This window comes from Episyrphus balteatus, chromosome 3, assembly GCF_945859705.1.
Source record: "Episyrphus balteatus chromosome 3, idEpiBalt1.1, whole genome shotgun sequence".
Lineage (NCBI taxonomy): Eukaryota > Metazoa > Arthropoda > Insecta > Diptera > Syrphidae > Episyrphus > Episyrphus balteatus.
Window position 1 is genome coordinate 87,654,354 of NC_079136.1, and position 25,882 is coordinate 87,680,235.

Sequence of the window (25,882 nt, forward strand, 5' to 3'; positions counted from 1 at the left end):
GTAATTGTTCCACTAAATTTTGATTTTTGTACATTTTTTAACATTTGTATTTTACCAGAGTAACCTCGGATACGGCATTACATCTTGTGTGCAACTATTCATCAAAAAATGTTGATTCCGAAACTTTTAACAATATGCTAGAAATTGGTAAGAAAATTTTAGATCGTAAAGCTGATGTAAATCTTCAAAATCAGCGCGGTCAAACACCTCTTCATTCGGCTATTATGTCAGGACACACAGAATTGGTAGATTTATTGCTAGAAATTCCTGAGATCGATGTAAATATACGAACAAACAACGATATGTGTGCCTTGCTTTTGAGTTTGACTCCACCGCAATTCGAGAGCGGACCATTTGAATTGGCCGAAAAACTGCTCAAGAAAGGAGCTAGACCAAATCAAGTTAAATCTGATACACATGAGAGCCTTTTGCAACAGTTGGCCTCACAAGGTCTTCAAGATGCCGCTATATTTCTATCTGATCATGCCAATTTAAATCACATGAATGGCCAAGGTCTTACCGCTCTTCATATTGCAAGTGAAAAAAATTTGTCAAAATTGGTCAGGAAGCTTCTAGACGCGGGGGCATCACCCAATTTGCAATCTAGTATTGCAGAACTAAATTCAGCTCTGCATCTAGCTGTCGAAGCTGACTGCCCTGAAGTTATAACCGAATTTGCCGATTTCAAAGAACGTGGTGGAGATGGTAAGGAAGCTCCGGACTTTAATTCTAAAAATGCTTCAGGTGACTCGCCCTTAAGCTTAAGTCTGTCATTAAATCGTACTGAACTGGTTCCCATATTGATACGGGGAGGAGCCGATGTAAATGCTCGCAATGGTCAGGATATGACATTACTCCATCAAGCAATTCTAAATCATGATTCAGAGACAGCAGTCTTCCTCCTTCAACAGGGAGCTGACATGAATGCTTTAACTGGAGAACAGGAGTCTCCTTTGCAATTAGCTATCCATTGCCACTTGGCGGAAGTGGTAGACGCTCTTTGCACTCGTGGAGTAGCTCTCAGTGCTCCCGACAATAAAGGAGATCCACCACTGTGGACGGCTCTTGAACTAGAGTATGAAGATGTGGCTCATGTACTTGTACGTCATGGCGTAGACACTGATTGCTGGGGACCAGGCCCTGATGGATGTCAACAAACCCTCTTGCATCGCGCCATCGATGTGAACAAAGAAGCTGCAGCGATTTTCCTTATCAAAAGCGGTTGCGATTTAGATTCACCACGTCAACCAGGAATGAACGGTGAAGGTGGTGAAGAGTCCAAAGATAAAGCTTCTCCACTGCATCTATGCTGTCAGTGGGGTCTTACAAAAGTTCTACAAACTCTTATCGATCATGGTGCCAATGTGAACATGCTCGATTGGGAAAACAAGACCCCATTACACATTGCTATTGAAAACCAACACAATGACATAATAATGATCCTACTCTGTCATCCGGGAATCGATTTAAAAATTCGCGACAAGGCTGGTAATACACCTTTCGCAGCGGCTTTAACTATGCGAATGAATAAAGCTGCCCAAAATATTTTAGAGCGCCTACCAAATGCCGCCGAACAAATGGACCAAAGGGGAAAGAATTTCCTTCATACAGCAATCATTAAGGATGATTTGGAAAGTGTACTCTTTTTGTTATCAATTCAAGTTGATGTTAACAGTCGTGTTCAAGACGTAAATCAAACACCGCCGCTTCATCTAGCTGCTGCATCAACAAATGAAATGATCATCAGAAACCTAATATTGGCCGGAGCCAGGATCAACGATCGTGATGCAACACAAAAAACAGCTCTACACATTGCCGCTGAACGCGGAAATTTACCAGCTGTATCCGCCTTAATTCAAAATGGAGCAGATTTTGATTCAGCTGATGGTGATGGTAATAATGCATTGCACATTGCTGTTCGTGAGGGACATTTGAATGTAGTCCGAGAACTTCTCACTGAGTCCAGCATTAATGCAGAGGCTTTTAATATGAAAGGGCGAAATCCATTGCATGAGCTCTGCCGCACTGGAAAAGATAATACTGCGGCCGCTATATGTGAACTTTTTATCGAATGCATGCCAAAGTATCCCATTAATGTACCCGACATGGATGGCAATACTCCACTTTTGTTGGCCTTTATGCGTGGTCAGGCACCACTGTGTAAGGTGTTGGTTAAAAATCGTGCTTGCATGGGAACTGAAAATCGTGATGGTGTTACCATATTTAATTTCAAACTTGCTACGGATCAATTGTTGCACAAATTGTTGGACCAACTTCCGCTTGAATCACCATGGTCTGAATCAGATTTGTGTCAAGAGTGTGGAACAAAGTTTTCACTAACAATGCGTAAACATCATTGGTAAATAAAAATATATATGTAATTTCTATGAAAATAATGCTAGATTGTGTTAAATTATATTTTCAGTCGTCATTGCGGTAGGACTCTTTGTTCAAAGTGTTCCAACAATGATATACCAATTCTTAAGTTTGGTATCAACAAGCCCGTCCGTGTTTGTAGTGTTTGCTTTGGCGTCTTACAAGTGGGCACAAATGTTATGCCATGAGATGAAGAGTGTGGTGCATGGTCGCCACTTAACAACAACACATCCCCAATTTAATTCATTCCTTCATATTGTTTTTTTTTTTTTTAATTCTTATTATTTTCAAAATTTAATTAATACTTATTTACGTTATTTTTTAATCTATTTCAAAATGTGCAGTGTTTTGTAAATATTTTAATCTGTTCATTAATTTAAAAATATCGTGTTTTTTCTGTCGGTAAATATTTTCAATTAATTATATATTTTTTTTAATTTGTGTAATATGAATGTCATACAAAATTTATAAAGGTACACAATATACGCAAAGGTACCAAGAAATATGTATGTTTGTCTTAAACTGATTTAATATTTTAGCTCTTTTTTAATATAACTAAATATATTATTATATAAATATACGAAATGTTAATTATTATACAATTTAAAAAATATAATAAATAAAATCTATTAAATATTATGTATCTAATTATAATCTATATTTTTGTTTTCAATGAAAAGAATTTACACAGATTTTCTAATATTCTATTTTAGGTGGAAGTTTTAATTGTGTTTGAGGTGCTGAACACGAATCTGAAGTTGTCGAACAAAATTTCTCGCGACAGCCATTAGAATTTTCCGAAAAGGTCTTAAAAACGTGTATTTTTTTCGTTATTGAAGTGTTAATTGAAAAGTAGTTCTGTTTTGCAGCAGAAATTCATCTGTTTGAATGTTTATGGTTTTGTTATTTTACTTCTCCTGAAAAAACATGTGTTTTGAGTTATGACACTATTCGCCTCAACGTGGGATATCAGAACTATTTTGAGTCGACGGTCTTTTGGCAGTAGAAATAAAATGGTCGCACGTTCTTGCTTTTGTAGTTCAAAATTCTTCTTCATTATTTAAAAAATGTAACACCTAGAGGATGGACTTAATAAAGTGACGATTGGAGTTCTAAGCAGTTTTTGTTTTTTTTTATGAATATGAATATAACAAGACCTTTTTTTACTATTTAATATAGCTTAAACGAAACGATAATTTTTTAAACGCAAACAGGTCTTGTGAAACGTTATCTCAGGAGGCTTTGATGCCATATTTCGACCTCGCTAACTTCGAATATTGCTTCCTTTCTTTATAATCTTCACATGTTTACCGTTATAGCAAAAGCTGCAGGAGCCAGATTGCCAACATAGTTTTATTTTACTTTGGCTTTCTAACCACGTTTTTATCCATAATTTATGTGAATCGGGGTGGTGCCCAGTAGGATTTTTAGAAGTTTGATAGAACATAGAAGTCCATTTCAATTTGTTATTTTTCTTTTTTTTTATTATCAGCCATTACTTTACCGTAATTGCTTTTATTATTATTAGTAATACAAATTTTAATCAAAAAAGTGATCTTTTCTTCAACCGAATTCAATTTTTCGAAATTTAAATTTCTATGCCAGGTACCGTTTGTAACTATTCAAAAAATATTTCTTTTACTTAAAACGAACGACCTTATTTTTTGATAGTTCACAGACATTTTAATCAAAATCATTAGAGAAGTTTTTGAGAAAAGTATTTTTTTTTTACATATATTGGTTATATGGCAGTTAATTCTAGACTTAAAAATAAAATTTCAATTTTACCTCCAGGAAATCTCACAAAACTCATAACTTCCAAGTTTAAAGGCTGTAGGTCAAGATAGATACATACTGGCAGATAGAATTGCGGGACCCACTTTTTTCGCATTCCCTATAATCGTAATATCATTTGTGTGATTGTTATCTCGAGTGCGATTTTTTTTCGAACGCAAGTATCCCTCAATAATTCAAGATAAAAAGGATTTATATAAACCATGCTATACAAATGTAAGACGAATCAAAATAATAGAAATAGCCCAGCCATTTGCAAAATATTGCACTGTAGTACAGATACCAGTAGTGTAAATCTAAACTTGCAGGTTCGGCTACGTGGTGTGCGATTAGACAGATCATTCAAGTGAAAACTCGAATGATTTGCGAGTCACTCGGGCGTATGTGTTACATTCTTTTCTATAAAAAAAATATTACCATACCGGTAAATTAAAGATTTCTATCACTTTCTTTTTCTAATATATAAACTGTAAGTTCGACAGTTGTTATACTAGTTATTCTATTTAACCTAGTTAACATCTAAAAGTGCGAAAAACTTCAACTTTCAATGTAGGTGCTTTTCTGACTTACTTCCTTGGCATGAAGTAAATTTGGCACAAACTTACATATCTAAGTAACGACAACGTAATACCTGGAACACGCTACTGGTAACGATATCAAGGTTTTCGATTTTGCATGTATAAATAAGTAGGTATCATCAGCTTCGATTTAGATTTCGAAAAAAATTTATTATAAAAGTGTAATCTTCGCAATGTAATACGTGAATTAAGTGAATTTTTTCCTTCATACGATTAACATCTCCCAAAAGAATGCCGACAAGAATCGTTGTGATTTTTACTTGCGGTATAGGTACTATAGGGCAAGTTTAGAAATCCCTAGAGGGGAAATTTTATGACCAAAACTAATGGTGCCTGCCATATAACGGAAATAGAAAAGTTAATTTTTGTCAATAACGATTTTGATTGAAATTTTTGTGTGTAGTATTACACATAAGAGCTAACTAAAATAAAAATAATATTTTTTGTACCGTTATTAACGGTACCTGTCATAGAACGGTTTTTTGATTTCTAAATAATCTCTTACAAGACTAACCGATTTCAACGAAAAACAAAAGTGTTTAGGTAATAATAAAATTTTAGAAAAATTTCAAAAACACATTTATCGATTTTTAAAAAATATTTCAAATTTTTGTTTGAAAAATCAATTGTTTGAAAACGGGTTTGTGAAAAATTTTGAAATTTCGTTTTTATGTATGTGTAAATTAGTTATTTGAAAAATGCTAGAAAATTTGTATACCAATATAAAAAATTGTTATTTTAAAAAATGACTAACGATTTTCGAAATTTTGAGCCTTATTGTGATTAACAACTATCAATCGATAGTTGATAAATACTGAAATTTGATATTTTTAAACCTAATTTATAGGAAAACTGGCCAACCTTTTAATGGGATTTTATAATTAGATTCCATTTAACAACGGTTAGGACCATTCTCTGCTTTCAAAACTTTTCTTAATTAAGTAATAAGATATCGAAATTTAATTTTTATCATTGAAATCGCAATGAGGCTGTTTTTTTTTCTAAAAATTCTTATTTACACTCCTTTTCATCAGAATAGGTACACAACCTTTCAAATGTTCAGTATTCGTTTTTTCCTTACAGTGTAGGAAAAATAATAATTTTTTGATGTCAAGTCATTGTTTAAGATGTAAGCAGAATCAGCAAAAAAAAAAAATTCAAAACGTGAGGTTATTTTTCTTGTTTCTAAATGGCAAAGTATTTCACATCGAAAAACTGAGTTATTTTTTTGTTTCATCAGAATAGGTACACATAAAGAATGATGTCAAAGTGGTCCATGAAATTAATTTAAACCAAGTTCTTCTTAAAAATATATTTTACTTATTTTATTTTTTGTATAGTGGCGTTTTTATTCATAAAAAATAACAAAACTGTCCAGGAATTGCATTGTTAAATTTCTTTATGCAATCTATCTGAATCTCTTCCGTAAATTGTTAAATGGTGGATTAGGAAATATTTTTGTCTTAAAATCGACTTTCATAAATTTTATCAGTACGGGCTATCCATTTCCAAACATTTTCAACAAGGTTCAGGGTTGTTTTCTATGGCAGATACTGAAGTACTTCCTTAATTTTCACTTCCTCCCAATATTTTACAGAGCATTTTTTGTGGTAGTAGGCGTGGTCCTGTTGAGAAATTCAGTATACTGGTTCACAAATACTAGAGAATTAAGGAAAAGTTTCTTGAATATGCATTTACAAATAATTATGACCATTCTTCACGTTTAAAATTCATTATTTGTATTATCGTAGTAGATTATTTTCTTACATGCCTTAACACTTCTTTTTACTTGCGATATAGGTACTATAGGGCAAGTTTAGGATTCGTAAAAAAAATCGAACTCGAGATAACAATTTTACATGACATTGCGATGATGGAGAATGCCAAAAAAGTGGGTCCGGCAATTCTGTCTGTCTGTCTGTCTGTCTGTCTGTCTGTCTGTCTGTCTGTCTGTCTGTCTGTCTGTCTGTCTGTCTGTCCGTCTGTCTCTATCTGGAGCTGCAGCCTAAACGAGTGAAGTGATTTTCTTCAAACTTGGTAGTTAGCAGTTTTTGGTGATTCCCTAGAGGGGAAATTGAAATTTTTTTTTATGACCAAAACTAACGGTACCTGCCATATAACGGAAATAGAAAAGTTGATTTTTTTCAAAAACGGCTCTAACGATTTTGATTAAAATTTTTGTGTGTACTACTACACATAAGGGCCAACTTTTTAAATAAAAAAAATATTTTTTGTACCGTTATTAACGGTACCTGTCATAGAACGGTTTTTTTCGTTTCTGAATATCTCGTACAAAATTAACCCGATTTAAATGAAAATTTTTATACAAAAGTGTGTAAGTAAAGATAATATTAAAATTTTAGAAAATTTTCAAAAAACGCATTTTTGGTTTTTTAAAAAATATTTCAAAATTTTTTTTTGAAAAATCAATTTTTTGAAAACGGATCAATGAAAAATTTTGAAATTTAGTTTTTATGTGTAAATTAATTATTTCTTCAAAATGGCATACCAACTTTTTTTTTGAAAAATGTTAAAAAAATTTTATATATAAAAAATTATTTTTTTAAAAAACGGCTCCTACAATTTTCAAAATTTTTTTTCTAAAAATACCTTTTTATACGAGAAATAAAATGGCATATTTGTTTTTTTTTTAAGATATTTTAAAACGGAGTTTTATTAATTATAAAAACAGATTTAATTTTTTTATACTACTTATGAAATTTCTTCAAAATATCGAATTTTAAATTTCTTGAATAAAAAGCTTTAACATTATAGTTACTTTAAGCATAAGAGCAAGTACGTGCGACCCCAGTCGTGCAATTTATTTAACAATGAATCTGGTCTCAAAATGGTTTCTCCTTTCGCAAAATGTAAACTGATAGTTTAACTCACCAAGGACATCAAAATTAAATGTTCATCAATCCAAAAATAACAAGAAATACCACTCAACTTTTCATGTGGTAAGGGATTTCAAAAACCATAAACTAATACAATTCTGTTCTTGGTTTAGTGATGGTGTCTTTTCAAAATTCAGCCATTTTAGAAATTTCGGACTAATGACCATTCTATTTACTGTCCTAAAATTACAAATAACAACTGTTTTTCACTTTTATTCTTGTCGTTAATCCACCAAAACTGGTAGCACATTTAAAAATTTACTCGTCTAAGAGTTTTTTTTTACCATCATTCATTTTTTTGTACTCCCAGAATGTTTGTATCTAAAGTCTGGATAGAGCATATTCACAATTCGTAATTTTTTAACCATACCAGTACTGGTGGATCCTTCATTGTTTGTTTTATTTCTTAAGGTGTTTTCACCAAAATTTAGCGATTATAATCCACCCATGTTTTTCAAAATGGTAGTATGATTATTAAATTAGACTTAGGAAAGTCCAATTTTATGTTTAAATGGTAAATTTGCTCGAAATCCACAAAAACATTGAAGATAACAAGGGTGTACCTATTCTGATGAAGACAAAAATAAGTTAATTTTTCCTCAAAAATTACTTTACAAGAAAAACAATGGGAAAGTTATGGTCCATTTTGAAATAATTTTAGCCGTTGCTTTTCTAACATCTTAAACTATCAAAAAACAATAAAACCTTGTTGGGTAACGCACCAATTATGGGGGACAAACGGTAAATGAACATTAGAAAAGTTGTGTACGTATTCTGATGAAAAGGAGGGTATACAGGAAATCAAATGGCATACTTGGTTTTGTTAAAAAGATCATTTAAAACAGTGTTTAGTCAATTATAAAAACAGATTATCGGCCCTAGCGATTTTGTCCGATTTTATCGAAATCGGACAGTTTTTACCTGTCGGAATTCGGAAACACACCTCGAAGCATATGAAATCGGAGAATTTCCGCTGCGACGGATTACCTCGCTAGGACCGAATAATTTTTTTCACTACTTATGAAATTACTTAAAAATATAAAATTTGCCCTAATTTTGTTCAGTAAAAAGATTATACATAAGAGTAACGTTTACCATAAGAGTAAGTACGTGCGACCCCAGTCGTGTATTTTTTTTTTTTTTTGAAAATGATTTTGTTCCCAATTTATTCCAAACGGATACCCCGAATATATGCACTGATTCCTAAACCCATACCTTTCTCAAAATATGCTAAGTAAACAGTGCAATATCCTTGAAATCATAGTAATGTTACGAGTCCCAAAATTCCATACCTAGAAACGAGTGTTTGCTGAAATGGCATGAAACCGACATTCCAAATAGATTTTTAAAAATCTATATGTTTCGGATATTGTTACAAGTTCTTATAACGTTTCCACAACTATGACCAGAATGGGAATTAAATAAATATTATTTTTTAATTTAAATAAAAACATCAAAACAATCTTTATGTATTCTTTCTGAAGCAAGATCTTTACTTGAATAATTTGGTGTTCTCTACAGGTTAGGATTTTGTCAATTTATTATTATTTTTTTTTTTTTTACTTAAGTTTCTTCCACAAGCTATGCGATACACAGTGATCTAATTCACCAATGTAATCGAATAGCTCTTCGGAGCATGTTTCGGCAGTTTTGGAGCGGCTATTGACACGGTCATTGCATGCCTGGTATTTGTTGTACAGAGCCTCAATGTGTCCGTCCTTAGCGCATTTCTCCTGTATTCAAATGGATGAGATATTGATGAGGAACAGTTTACTATAATTATTTTATATATAACTCACTCTTAAGGTTGTTTGAGGATCAACTAATTCCTCCTCTTCAGCTTCTTCCTGAGCACGCACGGAAGGCATGGAGACAAATCCAAAGAAACTTCTGTAGGACATGGTACTTATGGGAGAAGAAAAAACGTTAGAACACAAAAATAAACTATTGTCCAAAGATTATGTTAAGTTAAATATGTAGTATTTTGATGATTTAATCAATTTTTGATTAAATCTGCTATGAATTTTACCTTTTTATTTTGTGAAAAGCAAAATAATTGTGTAAATTTTTTGGGACCTGTGATGCAACCACAAAATTTTGACAAAGTCGAGGAAAATCATGATGTTTTAATAAAGGGAAATTTTGTTTTTGGTAATAATGGGATATTTATTTGCAAATTCAAAATGGAATAGATTATTCGGATGAATGGATTCAAAGATTATTTATAAGGCCGTGTGTCAATTTCGATAAATAGTAAAATTTTCATTTTGGTTTAAATTTTAAAGCCTAGTACGCAGATAGGGAAAAATTTTATTTCTCATACAAATTTTTTCTCGGGACAAATTTTTGCCTTGAATATTTTTCCAAGCAGTACGCAGTTCACGCGCAAAATTTAAATATTTGGAGCCGCTGTAAAGAAAAAGTCTCCACTTAATTTTGCGCGAACAAATAATGTTCGAAGCCACAGTACACATAAAAAGGTAATATATTCTGAACTGACATTGGTCGCCAGATTGTCAAAACAAGACACTTTGGCGACCAATGTCAGCTACCGAATTCTGTTTAAAATACCGACGAAAAACGCACAAAAACCGATAAACCACGCACACCACTTATTTTTTAAACAATTATTTATCATTTTCCGCGATGAAACACGAAGAAAATTTGTTATTTTTCAATTTATAATATTTTTAAATGACATTTTAGAAATTAAAACAAAAACAAATTTCCTGTTTACTGCGATTCAAATATAAAAATTAAAGGCCGACGTTCGGAATATATTACCTTATTATGTGTACTGTGGTTCGAAGCATTATTCTGCCGCCAAAAATTGTGACAAGAAAAAAAATGAAACAAAATTGAAAAAAAAAAAATCAAACAAAATTAAAGTGGACTCTTGAATAAAATATCTTGAACAAAAAAAATTTATTTATTTTGAAAGAAGAAAAAAACTATTGATAGAATTACTTAGGGTAAACTGCCCTAATGTTGCCACTTCCTATGTGATTGACACCTTGAGTTTAAAAACCATTTACAACTACTATTTTTATTTTTTGTTTAAAAATTCACTCTTCCCGCCTTTTTTGGCATATTCCTAGCAAACGAGATATTGATAATTACAAAAAAAAAGTATTAATAATAGTTTTATGCTATACGGAAAAAACTGCGAACTAAAGTTGGTGAGACATTAGCTTAAGGTGCCAAAGATTGGGCAGTTTACCCTATGTAATTTCTCCAACTTCAAAATTTTGCGCAGGATTAAAAAATGTTTTGTAGAGATTAAAATTGTAGAGATAAAATTTGTTTTTCCCGATCTGCGTACTAGGCTTAAGCCTAGTACGCAGCTGAAGTGAAGCGAAATTTTTGATACAAAAATAGCACAACGAAATCTTGAACGAAATTTATTTTATTTTTGTTTTCGCTTTAAACTTATTTTCGGATATTTTTTCTTGAATTTTTTGATTTTGATGTACCCGATTGCCCTGTTCCTTTGGGAGGTGGCCAAGTACTACTAGTAGTTTACTAGCGATTTTCAATGGAACGCACTTTCAACGAATTCAATACAAATCCTGTCTACTCGGGAAGGAGAGCATGAGTAGATGATAGTACTAGATTAACCAAAACATCTACTAGTAGTAAACTACCACCTCCAATGGAACAGGGCTAATATGTTCGCTGTTGACTTACTAGCCCTAATGTCCCTGGCAATTGTTTGTGTGCGAAAAAAAAAGAAGTGGAGTCTTTTCAATTTGGCTGTGGCGAACAGCGTATTGCAAAACGAAAAGATGAACTTTTCGTTTACGATTTCGTTAAACTTTAAAATTGAGTTGTCATTTTTGTATGGGATTATTCGTTTCGCATCAGCAGCGTACTACACTTTACCCAGAGCTTACACCGATTTTTGAATACCCCTAATATCTACCGAAATAGGTGAGCTATAAATTTAAACCATGGCTCTGAACAGGATGTTCGTATAACAGGCCCTAAATCAGGGTTGTCAATTTAAAAAAAGAATGCATTTTAAAAAATTTTTTATTGGAAATGAAAAAAATTTGAACTGAAAATAAAATTTTTATTGCAAATAAAAATATTTTAAATTAAAAAAAATTTTATTCCAAATAAAAAATGTTCGGCATTGAAAAAAAATCCAATGCAAATGTGTGCATTAAATATTTTTTTTAATATTAGTCGAATTTCTTACAAATTATGACTTTTTGACATTATTTTATCTTCAATATTACACTTAAGAAAGCATATGTATGGTCAAAGAGTCAAATTTGTAAGAAATTCGACCAGTAAAGCCTTAACTACATTGGCTCAAAGTGCCTGGCTAAACGGTGATTTTTCAATCGCCTAAGCAGTGAGTTTGTAGGCAAGAGCGATGAAGAGTGAAGGGGGAAGGGGGAAGATGCTCACGAAGGCAACTGAATTTTCTGAGGGCAGTACAGTTCCATTGCTAAATTTTTCCTCTTTTTCACGTTTGTTCCTTGAAAATGTAAAAGTGGAACGTGATTGAGCACAACAGTGTGTACACGGAGAAAAATTAATCTAGTATTTTATACTCCATACGACTAGTAAGGAAATTAAAGTAAAAAGCCCTAGATTTTAAGTAAAATTTACCTTACGTATTGAACATTTCTTGGCTCCGTAAAGTTATAAGACAATTATGGTGAGCAAAATAAAGTAGTATATACCTTACGAGTAGCAATATTTTCTTTACGTAGAGTAAAATAAACCTTCATCCAAAAAAGTGTACGACTCTTTTCACTTTAAGATTCTAGTAAAACATATTTTACAAATTTAACTATTCTATGAATAAGTTTTACCTTACACAGCTAAGGTCATAATATTACCTAATTCTAGGAATTTTCCCCGTATCTTAATTGGTGTCATTGAAAAGTCTGCCATTTTGTTTTCCATTTGTTTTGGATATTTTTTTTGTCAAAGCTTTTAGGTGTCCGGGTGCGGAATAATTAATAAAGCAATAAAATGTAAAAATTTCTTTTCCCATTTCTGTTTTTCTTTTATAAGTGAAATGTTTTCATTACTTTTTGTGTTCAAAATATTTTTATTTGGAATACAATTTTTTTTTAATGCAATTTTTTAATTTGCAGTTATTTTTTTTTTTCAGTTCCAATACAAATTTTTCTATGTTTATTGCAAATATTTTCAGTTGCAATAAATATTTTTTTTCAAAGCAAACTTGTTTTATTTGAAATAAATATTTATTTTAAATTTGAAATGGAGAGCAAATGCATTAAAAATAAAATGATTTTTTACAACCCTACTCTGCCCTAAATCATATGATGAGTTTGTATTCTACAAATCATGCTCTCCCTAACCAAGGATGACGAAACAGCCCTGTTCCTTTGGGAGGTGGCAAAGTACTACTAGTAGTTTACTAGCGCTTTTCAATGGAACGCACTTTCAACGAATTCAATACAAATCGTGTCTACTCGGGAAGGAGTAGATGATAGTACTAGATTAACCAAAACATCTACTTGTAGTAAACTACCACCTCCAATGGAACAGGGCTAATGGGAGTCCCCTACATCCCCATTCTAGAATCTACAATCTCAGATTGAGATAAAGCTATCGAAAAAATATTATAAATTGGAAAGTAATTAACCGGTTTGATGTTTTCGTTTGGTAAAAAAATCAATTTATTTTTTTATCTAAAGCCTGAACTACATCAAAACACAAAGTCGAAAAAGTACAAAAAAGTAAACAAAGCTCAAAATATAGAAATCACATGTATTTTTACCTGACCTCTATTGGAAAAAAAAATAACTAAAAAAAGCTCTTTTGTTTTTTGAAGTTTTAAATTTCAAATAAAAAAAAATTTGAAAAAGAAAACAAAATACAGTCGACTCTATCTAAGTCAAATTTTCACAGGACACGAAATTTGGTTCGAGTTTATAGGAAATTCGAGTAAGAGAGGCATCTATTCAATCTTTTTGCTACAGGCGGTTTCATTAAAAGGTGAAAAAGTTCGATTTAAACGGAAATTTGACCTGGATGAAGTTCGACTGTATTTGAAAAAAAATATTTATTTGTCAAAAGAGCTTTTCTTCGAAAATGACAGGAACTATGTGATCGCAGAGCGACCTTACGGAAAGGATATAAAATATTGTTTGAGTGTATTTGTTTTTGAAACTTTGTGAAAATTGAAAGCTTGGTCATGTTCAAGCTTTTTGACTCGAATACTTTTTAAAAATGAAAGAGAGATAACAAACAAGCTACTAGGGGGAACAAGAAAAAACATCGTGTTTACTTTTTTGTACTTTTCTGACTTTGTGTTTTGATGTAGTTCAGGCTTAAATCTGTCAAAAAAAAACAATTTTTGAGCTGTTCAACTACAATTAAGTAGTCGCAACAACAGTTTATGGACAGATTTAGATCAAAAAATAAATTATTTTTTTTACCAAACGAAAACACCATTATTTAACATGATTTAAAATGTTTCTCGACGATGACGATAACTTAAAATTCGCGATGCGAAAAAAAACTTAGGAATATGAAAACTTTAGCCCTGTTCCATTGGAGGTGGTAGTTTACTACTAGTACCTAGATGTTTTATTTAATCTAGTACTATCATCTACTCATGCTCTTCTTCCCGAGTAGACACGATTTGTATTGAATTCGTTGAAAGTGCGTTCCATTGAAAATCGCTAGTAAGCTACTAGTAGTACTTTGCCACCTCCCAAAGGAAAAGGGCTTTTATAAAAAAAAAAAAAACATTTCTATAAATATATGCATTCTGGCACCACTTACACTTTCGAACTTAAAAAACATTTTTTATAGCCTTGAATGCTGCCATTACTGAATTTTGTGAACCAAAGTCCAACAAGCCACGATCTTCATATAAAAAATTATGGCAAGTTAATTAACAACTACCAACAGCGAATTTATAAAACACACCAAAAATGAAAAGACGTTCAATTAATTGATAATTAATTAATACCTCTATTTGAAAATGGTATTCATTCACAAAATAAAATGCATCAACGAAAATTTACCCATTTTCGAAAATATGACACACAACACACTCCCTTGTCCCTTCCCTATCCCGCTACTGCTACTGCTGTATTTTCAAAAATGGTTGACAAGGAAACGAATGCGAAAGCGAATAAACAGCACAAAATCAAAACGAAACGACACACAAAATTAATATCGAATTCTAATTTGTGTGTTGTGACGTGTGTGTGTGTGCTTACATGTGTGTCATTTTGAAGTTTCACTTTGATAGTATTTGTTTGATATTCACTATCTCGCTCTCACACAAAATTTCATTTTTACTTTTTGGGCGAAAAACAGGAACATCGATTCGATGAGAAAAACTCGCAATTTATTAATTCAATTTCTGCGTTAATTTCCACAAATTATAAAATATAATTACAATCAAACTACAATTAAAGGTCTCGAGAAGTAGCATAGAGTGAAATTTCATTGTTAACACTCAATCAATAGTCGCACTATGCGACTCAACCAAACATGAAGCAAACTTCTGTCGAAAGACTAATAATTCTTTTGCCAGGAGCGTGTTAAGGTATATTATTTTCATTTTTTTTCTTTAAAAATGTAATTACTTTCTATTAATTTCATATAATTGTTGATATTTTTAATAGATTTCAATTCCATCGGCAATTTGAGTAAACTTTCAATTATTTTTTTTTTCGTTTTTTTTTTTTGTGTACTATTTTAGGTTAGGTGCTGTGCTGGTGTTGGAGCACTTTTTGACATTTTGCTTTGGTTTAGCATTTTTCGCGGATTTTTTTTTTGTTGTTGTTGTTGGGGTATTTGTCTCCCCCTAAAATCGACGATCGGCATCTGTTTAGATGAACGGCAGTGGTCTTATGGAGCTGCATAGCCGGGCTATGGCTCATACGAGCGGTGCTGGAAGTTCAAGCACTAGCATTGCTGGTGCAGTTCCACCAGCAACAGCGGCGGGGGTCGGCGGCGGTGTTGCCAAAGCTCCGAGAAACTTTAAAATGCTAGCCGATCCGACCCTTACCAAAGGTGCAATGAAATTATATCGATATGATGGGGTTGTTCCAAATGATCCCACGTATCCTCCAGTGATTCCTCGTGATCCACGGAATCCAATGTTGCGAATTCGTGGGAGACCATTGGAACCTTTAGTATTGACAGTTCCAAGGTAAGAAATTTGTCTTCGTTTTTAATAGACAAACAAGTTACGATTTAATGTAAAAATTCACAGATTAAAAATTGATCAATATTATGTTGGAGAACCGCCAGCCATCGAGATAACTATAACAAATTTAAATGACAACATCGATAAGCAATTTCTTTCCGGAATGCTGGATAAATGCGGTCCGTATGACGAGATAACAATTTATCATCATCCAACAAATAACAAACATTTGGGACTAGCTCGGATTGTATTTGAAAATGTAAAGGCGTCGAGAATTTGCATTGAAAAATACAATCAAAAGTCGGTGATGGGAAAGGTAAGTTAAATTATTTTTTTGAGAGATAAACAGTGTAATATTTGCAATAGGTTTAAAAGTGTGATGCAATATTAAGTAGGAATTAAACAATTCTTATTGAATGAAATAGTGTATGGTACTGATGGTTAGGTCTTCTTTTAAATCAAACCAAAGATATCATGTGAAATTAAACTTATCAAGGATAGTGTCCCATTTCTCATCTTTCACAAAAATCATTTGAGGTACTCGTAATTTTACATTATGATAAAGTGATCCCTAACACATTTGGGGTAAACCATGTTTGTTTGACACGCCATCACCTATGGAGCACTTGCCCATCACAGAACCCAAATTGTAACAAAAAAAAAAAAAACAAGCATGAAATAAAGTTCAAAGGTTCAATGGAACTTGCTTATAAGAGCAATGAAAGTCGGTCTCGATTTGACAACGAAGAGGTGCACCATGGAAGCGTCCTGAGCTTGAAGAAAAAGTGACGGATCCGAAAGTGAATCAGTTATTTTTTTGTTGCTGATGGAGCCATAATAAGCGAAAATGCAAGATCCTTGCAACGAGCACTCGCATGACAGTAGAAGTAACAAAGCTTGATCAAATCAGAAGCAAGAAAATCCGGGGGAGCCTTGATGTCAAAAATAACTTCTGGGATAAAATACAGCACGACCGACTAAGCTAGTACGGTTATGTAAAAAGAAGAAACCCTGAGAATCCAGTGCAAAAGACAGAGGCAGGCCCAAAAACTCATGTATAAAGCAAATGTAACGACTACATTTAGTTGGAACAATTCAGAACCGAGATGCCTGCCGAAATTTGTGAATGTGAAATAATGTGAATCAGTAGATTGGGAGGGTTGTATTCCCATCCGATATCATGACTGTCTTCGATAAAGAAGATGAAGAGGTGCTAAATGCTTTTTTAATAATGAGATTCAACAAAGAAAAGAAGTAAAAAAGCAAACACGGAGAGATTCAATACCGAATTGTCAATTTAAATATCTCGTTGACATCTCAAGAGTTTACATGATTAAGAAACAGTTTCCACAAACACTTTAAACAGAATGGGTCAGTGAATCGAATAAACTACAACCTCAATACAAACGCCATCATGTGGTACAATGATTGGTCGAAAACCGTTGATAAAACTGAAGCAGGAATATTTTACCATTGAACCAAACTTTCTATTTCGAAGAGACAGTCTACTAGCATATATTCCAAGTGGAAATAAATGCAAAAAAAGAAATGAAAAAGAAACATCGAAGGAAAATACAAAATGTCACCATGTGAGATTGTCATAATGTAAGATACCCAAGTCTCCAATAGTTCCAAATAAGTATGAAGTGTGTAGGCAAGTTAAACGAACTATTCAAGGGAAATTTTGAGAGTATAACTTACATTCCATCGTTTTTTGAAAGAAAATAAAAACTACAATTTTGTTTCCCAAATTACATATTGTCCATCGCAAGCCACTACTTATTCCCATCTTTCTGGAAGTTTATGGATTCCGTCCCAAAAGAATCGCTCATTTTTAGAGACAAAGAATGAAAAATGAATCAAGCCAAATTCGGATACCCTGTTCTGAAAGAAAGCGTGTTTAAGTGATAGTTTTTAACCGGTCCTGCAGCATGTGGCCAAGCGTTTTTATAATGAAAGGTTATGCCCTATTGTCTTGTCGCATATTCTGGCCGTTTTTTTACCATAGCTCTCTTCGGAGGGATCAACTATATTCGGTTCCCGAAGAATCGATCCTTTTTAAATCTCTTTTTTGAGACGGATTTACACAGATTTTCACACACTACAATTTTGCAAAATGCAAAACGTCAAACCAAACTAAAATTTTGTAAAGAAATGAAGAACCAAATTTTTTGTATTTGTGAAATATAAATCATTTTTAGTGAACAAAATGAACAAAATTTATGTTGTTTTGTTCTAACAACGAAGTCTTGTATATTCTTTTGTTTTTCATCGGTCACTTGGATACAAATACATTCACAGAAAAAGATCGCTTCCTCTTTTGATTTCCTAAACAGCCAAAAAGTATCGACTTCTGTAGCGATTTTAGTAGCGACTGCAAGTGGTTGACAGGAATTCGACATAAGTTATTTTTGGGATGAACTGGACATTTTCAATGCAATAAAAGTCGAGTTGTTTTTAATTTAACTTAAAATATACTTATTCTTTATAGTACTTGAACATAAATCCATTTAAAATTTAATTCCAATGGAAATAATTTTTCTACCATCTGGCGTAAAACGATGGAAATTAAGTTATACATAAGTTATAACATAACTCTCTATTAGGTTAAGGTTTCTGTACACTTCGAAATATGGAGAAACGAAGTAGTAGGCTCCTTAAAAAAAGGCAGGAACCCAAAAGCGTACCAATGCTGTAAATGGTGTAAAATAACTCCCATGCAGCTACAATTGGTCCCACAATAGACTCTCAAAGTCGCAGTGTAATTTCCTCCTTTATAATAATTAATTCACTATAGATTTATTATTTATATTTTCATCATATCGCACAAATCTATTTATGGATTAATCTTTTATCTTTTCAGATTTTAAGCGTTTTTCATGATCCCTTTGGTACCATCTGCAAGAAAAGCATAGAAACGTTGACAAATAAAAATAAAACAGCACAACCACTGGTTCCTACACCAACAACAGCAACTCAACCTCCTCTACCTACGGCTCCAGGAACTCATCCCCCACCACCACCTCTTCCACCGACAACACACCATTCATCAGGAGATTATCTACAGGATTACTCCAAGGATGTTGTAGACTCCCTCCCATCGTCCGCCAGTAGCGCATACTATCGCGGTGATAGAGAGTACGATCATTATTCTTCTCATACCAGTCGAGATCGGTACCCAGAAGATGATCGTCTTCGTGATAAAGAACGTGGTCGAGATCGTGATCGTGATAAATACTACGATAAGAAAGAAGGTCGACATGATAAAGATCGCAAGCATCACCATCATCACCATCACAAGCGAGATCGATCAAAAGATCGCAGCAAAGAGCATCGTCGTGATCGGGATAGAGATAGGGATCGTGACAGAGATCGAACCAGAGAACATTCAAGAGATCTAGATCGAAAGGATCGTGATAGAAATAAATACAGCAGTAGCAGTCGTTACTCGAGTAGGAGCGAAAGAATCGACTACGATGAACTATCTAAGTCGTCAACAGCGACCGGGCATTCGCTGCCACCACATGGCAATCATCTATATGCATCTCCAGTGAATAATTATGCCCTGGCAACTGGTGTTGGAGGCTATGGGTATCATCATGCACCTCCCCTGCCGCATGCTTCTTACCATGCATACCCACCAGTGCCGCCGCAACAAAGCAGCTGGAACTCAGCCTCGGGTAATAGAACCTGGTCAGCTCAAGCACCACCTGCACCACCACCGCCTCCTCCTCCACCACCACCAGAGGCTAGTCCAAACTGGGATGAACCTGAGGAAGAAGTGTTGCCTCCGAAGGAGGAATGGCCGAAAGAAGCACAGCAAAAATCATTTTCCACACCGAACGATGACGAAGGATTATCGAAAACTAAAAAAAATCAAGATATCCCTGAAAAAACCGCTGCAGAAGTTGACCACACTAATGTCGATCTAGACACAAGAATCGCAATGATGTTCAAAGGTAAGTCTTTTGGTAATGCGCCGCCATTCCTTCAAATGGAGAGCAGCGACTCCGAAAATGAAAAGGACAAAAGTAGAGAAGAAGGAGAACTGACTCTTGATTCGGACAAAGCTGATAATGGCAAGTCCAAAAAGTCCAAGTCCAAAAAATCCAAACACAAGGAAAAAGTCGAAAAAGTTGTACGCCCAGAGCACAATGCTAGCGACATATCATCTAGTGATGATGATATATTGCTGAAAAAAGAGGCTAACAGCCCAGTGCGTTCCAAAAAAGATGACGATCGAATGTCACTTTCTAGCTTGTCGTCTCACGATGGAAAGATCGAAGAAGAACCTCCGCCACCATTGCAGCCACCGCTGCCACCGAATAATCCTCCAGCTGATCCGGCTTATCCCCCAATGCCAGGATCTTCGTATGTCTATCCAGGTACTGCTGGTGCAGCATACGGATATTATTCAACGGATGGCTACCCGCAATACCAGCAACAAGCCCAGTATTTTCCTCATCCAGCGTACATGCAATCTTACATGCCTGGTTTCCCTCACCTTCTTCCCCACGAAGCAGCTTACGTTGGCACAACCGATCCCTATTATGATCCCTATAAGTACGAGTACAGAGAAGCCGCTTATAATTACGATGATCCGTACAAACAGTCCATTAAAGAAGTAGTAGATCGGGTAAGTGAGGAGCTCAAACAGATTCTCAAGCGGGACTTTAACAAGAAAATGATTGAGAACACAGCCTACAAAAGCTTTGAGGCCTGGTGGGATGAGCAGGGTCGAAAAAAGAACAAAAAAGAAGATGCCGTAGTGGAAGCAGCACCCGGTGCTTGCACTAAACCTTTAGATAAGGCTCCGGACATAAATGCGCTGATAAATAGCAATCGAGACAATCTAGACTTTAACAACTACACAAGTCTGGGGCTGCGGGCGGCAATTCCTAAGATGCCATCTTTCCGAAGAATACGTAAACGAGCTCCAAGTCCAATTGCAAAGGGCGCTGATGAAACAGAGAAGCATTTGAGCGATCAAGAAGAAATGGTGCAAGGCTCTGATGAGGAAGAGGACAGCACCAACACGCCCACTTACAACCGTCGATCGGCTGTTGAGGAGCGAGCAACAGGTAATGCTGGTAACAGAGAGGCTGCCGTTCGAACAAAACGTAAGGGAAGCTCATCTAGTTTCTTCTCTACCAGTGAAGAAGAGGAGGAAGAAGAAGAGGATGGAGATGAAGATGACGAAGATGATAGCGATGATGATGATAATGCAAGCACTGCCTCAGATTTGAGTTCAGGTTCAGATTTGGATCTGAAAAAGATAAACCTTAAAAAGGAAAATCATCTCTACTCAGAATCAGAGGAAGAGCGACAGCGTAAGCGAAAAGTTGAAATCTATTCTGATTCTGAAGATGAGAAGATGCAACCAACTAAGGCAACCCCTGCTACTGCTGCTGTCAATCGAATGGCGTTCTCATCAGATTTAGAAGAAATAAGTATGAGTCCACCACCAGATGCACCTCCAACACCTGGCGGACAAGAAGAACCTGAGCCGGATGAAATTGAAGATGTTAAAAAATCACCAGAAAAGCAAAAAGAAGTCAAAAAGTCCATATTTGACTATGATAGAATATATAGTGATTCAGAAGAAGAACGAGAATATCAAGAAAAACGAAGACGAAACACTGAATATATGGCGCAAATAGAAAGAGAATTTCTAGAGGAAAGGGAGCGCAAAGCGCGTGAAGAAAAGGAAGAACCAACTCCAGAAAAGAAACCACCAACCGTCAAAGAGTCAGTGGCTCCTAAATTGTCGGTAATGATTCCTCAATCAAACAGTCTTGATGTTCCTCAGACACCTGATATTACTAAAGTACCGCCTACTCCCGGTGTGTCTCTAACATCTGAGCTAAGCAAGAAAAAAGAAACAAAAGAGAAGCCAACAAAGGCAAAGAAAACGGAGAAATCTCCGCCAAAACCGAAGACTGAAACGAAAAAGACCAAGGAACCAAAAGGAAAGAAAGCACAAACCGTCCAGGCGGTGGTGCCTACTAAGCCTCCACCCGAGGAACCAATTGTACAGCCAGAACCTGTGAAATTGCCGCCCACCGAAGAAAAGAAGACAATCAATGGTTATGTTCCAGGCATTATCAAGGATGCGGACGAAGAAAACAGTATTCCAGATGCGGTTAAAATGTCGCCAACATCTTCGGATGGTGGATCTAGTCAAGCAAGTCAAGCTAGTCAAGTTGCATTGGAACATTGTTATTCGCTTCCTCCGAAGTCAGACGAGCCCGATGTCAAATCAAAGACTTCTTCAGATTCCAATACACAAAATAACTACCTGGCACATGATCATGGATATACATCGCATCCAGTTGTGAAAAATAAAGATGCGACTGAAGTTGAGACGGTTAGTTCAAGTGCTCCAGTTAAGTATGGTCCTGGTAGACCGAGAAAGGATTCAGTTCGAGCACAAAAGAAGAAGGACGAAGAGAAGTTGGTTCTTGACAAACCGCCAAAGAAGGCAGCAGCAGCAGTAGCAAAGGAAACTGAAATAATACCCTGGAAGACGACATCCTCGGCGGCTCTTGCGCTGGAACGCAGTTCATTCGTGTCCTCGGAAGTTTTCAATCTCAGAGATGCTACACAAGAGATGATGTTGTTGTATGAATTTCTCACGCGTGGCATTGATGCTGAAGATGCCAACTATATCCGTAGGAGCTATGAACAACATTTGCAAGAGGATCGTTATGGGTACGAATAATATTTTTGTGACATTTTTCCAACTAGATTTCTCATTTCTCCTTTACTTTCAGTTTTTGGTTGAACAATACTCATTGGGTGGATCATTGCGTGACAGATCGGTCATTAGTACCGCCACCATCAAAGAAACGCAAAAAGGAAGACGAATTAAAGAAACATCAAACCGGATGTGCGCGTACCGAAGGCTACTACAAACTTGATGTAAAAGACAAAGCCAAGCATAAATACCATCATGCCAAAGCGAATGCCACAAATCAATCTAAATTTGATTTGGAAGATCAAGCACAAGCGCAATCTAAAGTTGTATCCAAGATGCAAGGTATTTCGCGTGAAGCCCGCTCCAATCAACGTCGTTTGCTTACCGCTTTCGCATCGATTGGTGAATCTGAGTTACTCAAATTCAATCAGTTGAAATTCCGCAAGAAACAATTGAAATTTGCCAAATCTGCTATTCACGATTGGGGTCTATTTGCTATGGAACCGATAGCAGCCGATGAGATGGTAATTGAGTATGTTGGTCAAATGATTAGGCCAATTGTGGCTGATTTGCGTGAAACAAAATATGAAGCTATTGGAATTGGCAGTTCGTATTTGTTCAGAATTGATTTGGAGACTATAATTGATGCAACCAAGTGTGGAAATTTGGCGCGATTTATAAATCATAGTTGTAATGTAAGTACTTTTTATAATAACTTTTATTTTTTTTTTTTGTGTTTATGAAAAAAAAAATTCTAAGAAGTGTTAGAATTAGTTAAGTCATTTAATGAAAAAACGTAGGTCAGTTAAAAATGTAAGTGGAATTTGTTAAAACTACTATTCAGTCTTGCGAGCAAACTGTTTGTAAACAACATATTCAATAATTTGGTCCTGCTCCTGCCTGTATTTCGAAAAAAAAACTAAACCTGCCTCGTAATGCATGTAGCTCAGCTTACTTAATAAAATATGGTGTTTTTTTAAGATTTCAGTGCAACTTCGACCCATGGAATCTACCAGTTTGGCACAAATTGAAGGTTCAAGGACGTAATGCTCAAGCTGGACTTTTTTCATAAATCATTCTTATTTTTTAATGTAAACCATCATTCTCTTTTTTATAAATCCCTGTTATTACATGCACACTTTTATTTTGTTCTTGCATTTATTATACTTACTCCGCTTTAAATTTTTGTGAATTCTCATAAACTCTCTTTCCTTAAAAATGCACCTCACTCAATTCTGAAAGGAGAAATAATAAAAAAAAATTGCGAAAATCGCTAGGGTTTATACAAATCAAAAAACTATAGTTAATTGTTGCTTTAGTTTATTTCAAAACGCCAAATTAAAGTACATAAGTTGAGATTTTAACACTTTTTAAGATAGATTTGAATCTCATTTTTTATTTCCACAGTGCAAATCATGGTCTCCTTATACCATGAGCTCAAATGTAGTCGTTTCACAAACTATCATTAATATTTAATATTTTTGCCGAAATATCCAAACAAGCGAAACTAAAAAAAAAAAATGTCGTTATCAGTCAAATACGCACAGTGGGAAACATGCATAAATATCCTTTACAAAATTTATTATGTTGTTTTCAAGTCGTTTCTATTATTTTTTTTATCACTTTAGCTAGCTGCATAACACCCCTTAAACGCTTCCACTTTAATACTTGTTCCTCTAAGAATGTTTATCAATTTATTTTTACACCAACTTCAAACCACAATCAAATACCGAAATTCTTTCTTTAGCCACTCTACACTATACATTTGGTTTTCGGTCATATTTATATTCATAACTTTAAAACCAACTTGCATCGGTATCTCCTTTTGAATACCTCCTTTTTCTCAAGGTCGCAGTGTATAAATACATTAAAGGTGGGCCTTGCTCATGAGTATATCCAGCACTTCCAAAGGAACGCGGTTGTTTCCACCTCCAATTAAAGGTTTAGATGAAACAATCGGTCCTAGCGAGGTAATCCGTCGGAGCGGAAATTCTCCGATTTCATACGAAAAATGCTTCGAGGTGTGTTTCCGACAGAAAAAAAGTGTCCGATTCGGATGAAATCGGACAAAATCCGCTCCGACGGATTACCTCGCTAGGGCCGAATAACTTAACCACAAAATTTATGTTCAGACTTTTATGGCGCTTTATGTTATTTGAACCCTGAGGACAACTCATTTTCTATCACTCACAATTAAAAGTTACTGCGCGTTCTTGTACTGTAGGTATTCACGTCAACAGATTTCCATGTCCCTTTCTGAATGTTGATTTGTGAGAGTCGCGTACTATCTATTACAATATTTTTCCCCGTACTAAAATCGATTAGCCTGATTACGTTACATCATAGCTGTATCTTATATTTTGTCAAAGAGCTCGTACAAACCTTGTATCTTTGCTGAAATAATCTTTTTCTCCTTTGTATGGGGTATGGGCATATAAAGCTTTTGTTGGCAAATTTAGCCTTGATGTGGACTGCTTTGCAGCGGTCATTGTCCAGTTGAAACTCAGGAGTTTCTTTGTGAGTTTGCCTCCAACGATGAATTAAGGGATATTAACATCCAGTAAATGCATCCGTAACCGAGGCTGGCCAGTGCTACCAACTTCTACTCTTGGCCGGTCAAACAGCTACTTATTGGCCTTAGCTCTCTATATTTGTCGAAGTAGCCCATATAAGGTGTTCACTTAATAGCTAATTCTGACTTTAACTATAGACCGAACCTTTGATTTAATCTAAGAAGTTCTTCCGGCTGAAGGAGAAGTGCCTTATTGGACAAAATCTTACCCGTTTTTGGTTTTGCTTTCACCAACAGCTGAGGTAATGCCACTCGGTGTTCGCCACTTAACAGCGAGAGTACGAGTTGGTAGATAGAAATTGTATACTCCCTGCTATTAAATAAACAATCAATTTATATGAATAGATGATAAAATAATTGCAAGTAGTTAGGATAACAATTAATAAATAAAATATTGACTATCCCGCTTAAAGTAGCATATTTTATTTCGAAAAGTTTTGTTCAGTAAATGTGCCTCCTTTATCATGAATTTTTTAACTCAAATAGTAACAATCATAATATACTCTATATTTTTTTTTATATTTCTAGCCAAATTGCTATGCAAAAGTGATAACAATTGAATCTGAAAAGAAGATCGTCATCTACTCAAAACAACCGATTGGCGTCAATGAGGAAATAACCTACGATTATAAATTTCCCCTCGAAGATGAAAAAATTCCCTGTTTATGTGGAGCTCAAGGATGTCGGGGAACTCTCAATTAATTTGTTGGACACACTTTTGCATACATACATTGAATTAAATGTTTATTTCTTTTTTCTTTTATAGTTTCAATTATGTTCTTTGCTTTCTTTTATATATTTTAATTTTTTTTT

The 25,882-nt window shown here is 34.6% G+C and overlaps 3 protein-coding genes across 3 annotated transcripts in view; 2 read left to right on the forward strand and 1 right to left on the reverse strand.

The window, feature by feature from the left end:
• Positions 1-2,941, forward strand: part of LOC129917030 (rabankyrin-5) — a 33,620-nt gene extending 30,679 nt beyond the window's left edge. The window contains exons 4-5 of the mRNA XM_055997338.1: positions 59-2,359; positions 2,426-2,941. Coding sequence (XP_055853313.1) covers positions 59-2,359; positions 2,426-2,564 — 2,440 coding nt within the window. The 3' untranslated portion in view covers positions 2,565-2,941. The remainder of the gene's footprint in view (positions 1-58; positions 2,360-2,425) is intronic.
• A 6,168-nt stretch (positions 2,942-9,109) lies between these two features.
• Positions 9,110-9,800, reverse strand: LOC129917062 (cytochrome b-c1 complex subunit 6, mitochondrial). The gene is made up of 3 exons (XM_055997377.1): positions 9,675-9,800; positions 9,445-9,550; positions 9,110-9,378 (listed from the first exon to the last, which is right to left on the reverse strand). Exons 2-3 carry the CDS (start codon positions 9,544-9,546, stop codon positions 9,205-9,207), a joined length of 276 nt encoding a protein of 91 aa, XP_055853352.1. The 5' UTR covers positions 9,547-9,550; positions 9,675-9,800; the 3' UTR covers positions 9,110-9,204.
• A 5,015-nt stretch (positions 9,801-14,815) lies between these two features.
• LOC129917029 (histone-lysine N-methyltransferase SETD1) lies at positions 14,816-25,870 on the forward strand. The gene is made up of 6 exons (XM_055997337.1): positions 14,816-15,194; positions 15,351-15,803; positions 15,867-16,116; positions 18,664-22,511; positions 22,574-23,192; positions 25,598-25,870. Exons 2-6 carry the CDS (start codon positions 15,484-15,486, stop codon positions 25,769-25,771), a joined length of 5,211 nt encoding a protein of 1,736 aa, XP_055853312.1. The 5' UTR covers positions 14,816-15,194; positions 15,351-15,483; the 3' UTR covers positions 25,772-25,870.
• Positions 25,871-25,882: the final 12 nt, after the last annotated feature.